The sequence below is a fragment of the Plectropomus leopardus genome, chromosome 2, assembly GCF_008729295.1.
Source record: "Plectropomus leopardus isolate mb chromosome 2, YSFRI_Pleo_2.0, whole genome shotgun sequence".
Classification (NCBI taxonomy): Eukaryota; Metazoa; Chordata; class Actinopteri; order Perciformes; family Serranidae; genus Plectropomus; species Plectropomus leopardus.
Window position 1 is genome coordinate 6,561,933 of NC_056464.1, and position 7,995 is coordinate 6,569,927.

General features: G+C 41.4%; 1 protein-coding gene across 1 annotated transcript; it reads left to right on the forward strand.

The window, feature by feature from the left end:
• Positions 1-172: 172 nt before the first annotated feature.
• ppp4r2b (protein phosphatase 4, regulatory subunit 2b) lies at positions 173-7,509 on the forward strand. The gene is made up of 9 exons (XM_042506663.1): positions 173-265; positions 968-1,049; positions 1,376-1,546; positions 4,397-4,490; positions 4,586-4,623; positions 4,739-4,813; positions 4,938-5,078; positions 5,176-5,483; positions 6,801-7,509. Exons 1-9 carry the CDS (start codon positions 232-234, stop codon positions 7,193-7,195), a joined length of 1,338 nt encoding a protein of 445 aa, XP_042362597.1. The 5' UTR covers positions 173-231; the 3' UTR covers positions 7,196-7,509.
• The last annotated feature ends 486 nt before the right edge of the window (positions 7,510-7,995 follow it).

Sequence of the window (7,995 nt, forward strand, 5' to 3'; positions counted from 1 at the left end):
ACGCACACACACACACACACACACACACACACATATATATATATATATATGTATAATAAAACTATGATCTTCTCAGTGCAGATCTCTGTCTGTCGCTGAACAGGCAGTGACCTCACGGCGCCATATTAAAATGCTCCCTCCTCTTTGCCTGTGAGATCGTAGCTTAGCAGCAGCAGCTAGCCGCCAGTCTGCTTTTCTACATCCTCAAGACTGACAGAGGGCAACGGCGTGATGGAAATTGACTCGCTTCAAGAGGCGCTTCGAGGTCACTTCCATTTATTTCGATACTTTTTGTGTTCATTAAGATAATATGTTATACGTGTACTTTCCTCATTTTTAAATTGTAAAAAACAAACGGATTGTAGCTCAGAAGCTAATGTCCCTAGCTAGCTGCTACTCATGACCAGCTAATGCTAACAGTACAAGCGGTTTCACGGAAATGGTTAGCTGTCTGTGCATTATCCATTAGCTTATGTCAACTTATTCGCCGTGGAAGAAAGCGAACTAAAGTAAGATGATTTCTTTATCCGTACGTATATGTTTGTGCCCTCAGTATTTGATTTAACACGGCGACGGATTTATTTGCCGAGATAAAATAACTGGCCAGTGTCACCGGTTACCGGCTACGCTTTTGCGGCTAAGTTAACATGCTAGGCAGAGCGCTAAAGTTTAGCTAGTTGCAGCGAGCGAGCCACCTAGCTCGATGGATAGCCACCACTAGCCCGCTAGGTTATGTAAATAGCTAACGTTAATTAGGCAATGTGACCGTCTTCACTCAAAGTTTCGCCGGAGACCTGCTAACAAGCTTCATTTAGTTTCCCAAACTTTAAATAATCATTGCAGGTAACCGAAATACCCAAACGTTAAAGCCCAGTTATGAAAATAGTAGGTTAAATCAAAGCCTGTCCATCTCTGTAGGCTAGTACATACTGGAACACAGTGTAATGTCGGTGTTCTCTCTCCCCAGATTTTGACAAGAAAGCAAAGCAGGAGGCATCTCCGCTTCTTGAACAGTTTCTATGTCATATTGCCAAGACTGGAGAGACCATGTAAGTAAACGTAGCAGGCCTGACAAACTCTTCTGTCCTTACTACAAACGCACACATTTTATTATTTACACCATAACTGTATTCATAACCTCTGTAGAATTGTGGTCCAGGAATAATGTTCATACAGAGTTCACATAATTCATTTTTCCTAGTTTGTTGTGCAATTATGATCAGTGTAACTATTTTCATGCCTCTTTATAATTCATTTTATCATAGCCAATGTGACATCTAACCGTATGCTTTTGTCCAATTTAGCCAGTTTTTCCTCTTATTTAATGTGTTATGCCTAACGTGTTAAGACCTCTTTTGCTTCCATTTTTCTCCAGGGTTCAATGGTCTCAATTTAGGAACTACTTCCTATTTAAATTGGAGAAGGTGATGGATGACTTTAGGGCCTCAGCACCTGAGCAAAGAGGTCCTGCAAATCCCAACGTGGAGTCAATTCCATTTGAAGATATGAAGGAAAGAATTCTGAAGATTGTAAAGGGATACAATGGGTAGGTGATCAGCTAAAGTACAGTTCTGTATGAAAGTAACAGAGATAGTCTCACTGTATGTCTGGTCTCAACTGTTAGGTGTCCTCCAGGTCACCCAAATAACCACAGATATCTGTAGTCTACAACATTTACATCACCAATTATTACAGACGTTTGTAAAATGTAATAGTATTGCTGATTTTGACATTTTTGCACAGTAGTACCACCATGCTTTTTATTAGGTCCCAAATTTTATGGCAAGGTCTGGCGTAATTTGATACATCTTTCATATCTGTGCATATTTAAAAATTACTAAAGTAAATAATTTTGTGTGTAAGAAAGATCTGGGATGTATCTGCATCACTCACAATTTCAAAGTAGTACATTATATTTATCCAGTTTTATTTGAGAGTGAACTCCCTAAGGGTGATCACACTGAGATGCGTCACTAAAGAAGCGTCACAGTAAAACTGTTGTTTGCTGATGGTACAGTGCGCCTGTCAGGCACTCCTCTCTTGCTGCTGTGCGTTTTTTGAGCGGGCGTTAAAGTTAAATATAAGTTTTCCGTTCAAGGCACAGAGTTTCACCGCTTGTCAATTACACTTAATGCCATGTGCATGCAGTATGTGCTCACAGCCCCACTCCACAGGAGCTCCTAGCTGTTTGTCCAGATGAGCTTCCAAGGCAGTTTTGGAATGGTCACACCTAGTGCTATGCATTTTGGTGTGATCACCCTCTTAGGGCCTGTGCTCACCTAGTGTTTTTTTCTTAAACACTAGGTGCTGGCATCTTATTAAAAATTATTCCCTATGAGGAGCTGAAGCCTACGGCTGCCTGGAGAAAAAGCAAAGTTCCTTGCGTCTTTTTTTCAGAGCCCTCTGTCTTTTTTGTGTGGCCACTCCTGGCGCTTTGAGTTGAAATCTCTGAACTTTACAGAAAGGCGCTGGTAACACCACTGCCGCTTTTTTAGCTAGGCTGCTGTCACGATGAAGACAGAAAAACCTGTCTGTGAGAGCAGATTAGCTGCGGGACACTGGATGTTGCTGGTGTGAGTGTTGTGCTTTTATCACCGCTCTGTTGTAAGCTTGTTACCTGTGTAGTCAACTGTCTAGCCCTATATACACTGCTTGTTCAAGCCGGGAGTTATATGCCGTTCTTCAAGGCGGGACAGAGTGGTCTCGCTCTGTAACAGTCTTATGTCACACTAGAGGTGGGTCCTCGTGTTAAACGTCACGCTCGTCACGCCTCCTTTGATTACGGGATGCCACGATGCAATGTATAATCCTTCACAAATTGAATGATGCTGCCGTCGTTTGCTTTTGTTTAAAAGTGCAGTGTATAAAGGGGGAACTTCGTTGCGGTCCTGTTGCACGATCTCTGTACAAAAGCAGCTTTTGTTAACAGTGTCATGTTAGCTTACTAGCTAATGCTAATGCCGAGATATTGTTGTCATAGAAACAAAGCCCATGATGCGTCATAAAAAAAACCCCACTGGGATAAGCACTCCTCAGCGCCCTGCCGCTGCTTTTCTGCTGAAGAAAAAAGCCAGGTGGACACAGGTCCTTAGTGTTAAAGTTATTCCCTACATAGTGTCCCTCAGAACTCCCTCAACGGAGCCATTAATAATCCTACAATGTAATGCGTCAACCTTAAATCTGTGAGTGTTGTTGCAAAATAATGATTCACAGTTTTCCATAAGCGCTGGCTGTCAGTTGGATGGCTGGACATCAAAGCATTTCCAGCTGACATCTTTCCCACTGTTTCAAAGGTTGTTTCAGATTGTTTTTAACTGTATTTTTTTAACCAGATAAAGGAGTTAAATCATTAGATATCTGGATCTTAAATAATCATAATTTGGCTCCAGGTAAAAACGCTAAGATGCAACTCAGCTACAAGCTCTTGCTGACATCCTTTGGCTGCCAAAGAGCGCAGAAAAACACATTTTCCATTAAACTTCTTTATACTTTGTTTTTACCTGTTTTAATTATCGATCAGTTTGTAGGAGACCTCTGCAGATGATTCAGCTCTTGATAAAATCCTCCTGATATGTGCTCTTTGTTGTAAAATTATATTGAGTGGAAAGTCTGAGCAAAACAAGATACAGCAGCCCTTAGGTTCGATCTACATTTGATTGGCAAAATAGACGTTTTAGCTATTAGGGCTTATGACTCAACAGCGCAAACTAAGTGGAAAATCCGCCTTGAACCATTTAGAAATGCACTTGGAATTAGCAATGCACTGTGCAGTCTATATGCTAGTCTAATTATGAAAATTTAAAGGAAAGAAAACAACTCATATATTGGCAATTAAAGTATCTGAGGAGGAATCACCTGTTTAGATTGCACACCTCTTCAGCTTTATATAGTTGGCCGTCTTGCTGTGAAATGTAAATGCAATCTAGCGAAATGTAAATGTAACAGTTTAGTACCATCTTTACTTTTTTTCCCAAAAAAAAGAGGACAACTGTAAGAATATGTGATGGACAACTTTAGTGCATGGCCCTCTGTCTCCAGCTGGCTAGCATTTTCACCCAGCTGGACATTGCATGCTCTTGTGGAAAAAAACACTGGATTCACGAGTGACACAAATCTTAGTTTACTTAAGCTTACTTTATCATGAATTAGCACGAGATACGACCTAACTGTGAATTTGCTCTGATCCATTTTGGTATTATTCGTGTTGATACACTGACCAGAGACCAGATCAGATCTCGGGGGATCTGTCACGCTCCCACTATCCCTGAGCACTTACCAAATTGACCTAATAAATGGATGAAACAAAATGTTAGGGCAAAATTGTAAACAAGACCTCCTGAATGATATGTTTTCGATTCACTACATAATGACTGTTTTTTTTCCTTCTTAATTTTAGAATTCCATTTACAATCCAGCGCTTGTGCGAGCTTCTCACAGAGCCCAAGAGGAACTACACAGGAACAGATAAGTTCCTTCGAGGGGTGGAGAAGGTATGTCCCAGACAGCATAGCCTTTTTGTCCCCCTAATGTTGTTAACCTGCTGTCACCTATTTTCATTCATTTGGGATTTCTTGTTCCCTTCTAGAATGTAATGGTCGTAAGCTGTATTCACCCAACCTCAGAGTAAGTGTCTTGTCCAAATGAAACACTTTTTAGTATTAACAAAATAACTTCATATGAAGTTTTGTGAATGAAATGTTCCACTGGATTATTTGTTTGTTTTGCTGAACTTGTACAGGAAAAATGGATGCAGTGCTGTCAACAGAATGAATGGAGTGATGCTTCCTGGAAACACATCTGCCTTTACAGAGAGGTAGTGCTGGGGCAGATGTAGTCCTTCAAATTCTAAAATTCACAATTGCATCAGTAGTTGTTTCATGATAACTAAAAATACTTTTTTTCATTTCTTTTCTCTTGTTTTGATGGATTTTTATCAGGAAAGTGAACGGTCCTGGAACTCCTCGGCCGCTGAACCGACCGAAGCTGTCTCTGGCCAACTCACTAGCAGCCAATGGCCTGCCAGACAGCACAGACAACAAAGACCTCAACACAGAGCAAGAAGACGACAAAGACTCCAGGTATGTCAGAGGCTGTAGCGCACCAGAAAATGTATTCTCCAAGTTCAACAAAAACCCACCGGAATCATAATTGTATCTCCCGATTCTTCTTTGTCAGTGAGGTTTCAGCGTCGGGAGGCTCCCTGGGCAGCTCAGTGAAAAACAAACACCCAGAAGACACAGAGGAGGACATGGAAGCTGAGCAGCAGGAAGTGAAGAGACTTAAGTTTAGCAAGGATGACGAGGAAGAGGAAGATGAGGATGATGAAGAGGAAGAGCAGGAGGTGGACACACTGAGGCCTTTACATGCCACCTGCCTGTCAAAAGAGGCAGAAGCCATGGTCCAGGAGGAAGAGGAAGAAGAGAAGGTCGGGTACAGCAAGGAGAATGAAGCCTCCAGCAGTGCTTCTACCACTGAGGACCAAGGTACGGTTGTTTTGTTTTTGTGTGCCGTGTATTAATAAGAAATTTGTTGTTGTGTTTTTTGCATTGCTTACAAGAAATTATAGTACAGGTTGTTCATGCTACACTTCCTAAAAAAGTCATTGTTCACCCAGGTGGTTTAAGCAAAACTGGAGCAATACTGCAATTTCACTGGATTAGTTTGGCTGCAAATGTTTCATGTTTCAAGCTAACTTTGTCATTTCTCCCAACTAAGTGCTACATTGTTCAGGAGAGGCACTATTATTTTCCCTGATAATGTGACATATTGAGCAAGAAGTCGGGTTGAAAATGTAGAAATCTTGTTTTTCTTTTTTTTTTTGTCATGAAAGTGAAACTTGATTTTTGGATTCAATTATCATACTGCATCTGTGCATTTATTGCCTAAAAGGCATAGAATGTGGCAGTGTCAGTGGCACTGCAGAGGACCAACATTAAAAAAACCCTCACATTTTTAGTTTCAGTAAATGTACTTGAATTCACAAATACAAAGGATATTACTACAGACATGTTTGTAATCCCACTATTTGTTCCGTCGTAACGTGACTCTTCTCTATGATGACCTGATGGTGCTTTATTGTTCAGGGGATGTGCTGAAAAAATGTCTTCACCAACGGCCGCATTTTTTTAACTATGTGCATATATCTCATGCAAGATGAGATCCCAGTTTGTTCATAGTTTTAATGAGTGAAAGGGAAACACAGAACCTCCCTTGGAACGAAAGAATACATGTGTAAAATTTCATTTATACAGTAGATTTTTAAGTTTTAATGAAATGATCATATATCACATTTGATTTGCTTGATACTGTGCAGATGATTTTGGTGCTCTGTACTCAAAGTGTGACATCTGTATCGTGTTTTGTACATAGACTATATAAATATACACCTCTATGGTTTTGTAATTAAAGTATTTATATTTGGGATTTTATTTGTTTGATTATCAGATAGATTCTCAACATACATTAATATAATCATAGTGACGGCCACATAACATCAAACAAAAATTAAAAACTAGAATTCATCAAAAAACACAAAGTTTGCGAGTCCTGTGGACTCACGACATTGAGCTTCTAGAAACCTCGCTGCCTTGAGTCCATTTTGGAGCTCGTGAGTGAATGTAAGAAGTTCTGTCGAATAACAAACTAAAAGTGTGTGTTTAAATTTGCTGCCTGACGAGAAGGCAAGCAAACCGGTCATTCATCTGTCTTAAATTGTTTGGAAAGATTTGGGTCATTTCAAAATGGAAAAAGGGCTAAAACATAAATCATATTCTTGTGTTTTGATGTCTTTTTAACCACAGAACCAACTAGCAGCACGCAGGCTGAGGCGTCCGCGAGCCCAGCTCCGGAGGCCGAGCAGGCTGAGAGGGAGGTGCCGTGCGGCTCCCAGGATGAGGGCAGCGACATGGATCAGACAGAGCAGCAGGCCCCCGCAGGCATCCTGGAGAGCCCCGAGACCAGCAGGGACAGTGAGGAGAGCAACAGTGACCCAGTCAGCAGCAGCAGCAGCAGCAGCAGCAGCAGCAGCAGTAGCAGCAGTGGTAGCAGCTGTAGCATAGAGGAGAGCGCAGAAGCGGCCAGAGAAGACGTCGCTCTCGCTCCCTCCAGCAGTACGACTGAACCTCCTACAGAGGGCGCCATGGAAAGTGCCACCTTGAACACTGGGACCACTGAGGAGCCCATGGAGCAGGACTAGACTGAAGGCGCCCCCTGCAGCCATGTGTGACCATAAACCAGCTTGTCCTTGAATCCAGCGTGACTGTCACTGGGAATGAGGATAACTGCACCTCGTACACAAGACGAATGCCTCGTCCCGCTCTTTGGACACTCCTCCGAAATGGCTACCTGGCATTGATGTGGGCATACAAATAAATTTTCATTTGAAGTTTTTTTTTGGTTTTTTTTCTATTAACTGGAATATTTTATTGATCTTCTTATCCTCTGATTTTAAGTTTCCCTTAAAAGGGGTTGGTTTCAGCAGCTTTGAGTTTCTTGGCTGGATTCTTTTTATTTTTTGTGCGTGTTCAATGGGATTCTGATGCTGGGGTGGTCTTTTCTTACACCACTCACTCCACCCATTTGGACATTGCGACAGGATTGGTAGTCTACGTTTTGAACCCTTTAAGCCCAGTATACCAGGGTCAGAACAGAGCCATACCAGCCCCTGGGTATTTATGAAATAGTTCAAGATATTTGAGCCATGGTTTCTGTTCCTGGCTGAAGCTCATGTTAAAATGTTCTTTAGTCAAGCAATGACCTGAAGGCAACACACCACCACTATATTGTTCCACCAGGCTGTTGAGAACATGCATTGTTTTAAAATGTATTACTCCATCCTTGTGAGATGGCAAACTTTCTTTTAATTGTGTCCTTATATTATTTTAACCATATTTCTTTTGCAGTGATACACTACCAATCCCACTAACAATACAATGACATGCTACCTTGTCGAGGCGTCTTCTGTAAAATTATATATTTTGGATGCATAAAAAAACC

Bases quoted from the DNA above. Each gene is read 5' to 3' on its own strand.
- ppp4r2b (XM_042506663.1), top strand. From the start codon at position 232: ATGGAAATTGACTCGCTTCAAGAGGCGCTTCGAG. The intron at 1,547-4,396 runs GTAGGTGATCAG...TCTTAATTTTAG, and splicing joins ATTGTAAAGGGATACAATGG to AATTCCATTTACAATCCAGC. The intron at 5,079-5,175 runs GTATGTCAGAGG...CTTCTTTGTCAG, and splicing joins GAAGACGACAAAGACTCCAG to TGAGGTTTCAGCGTCGGGAG.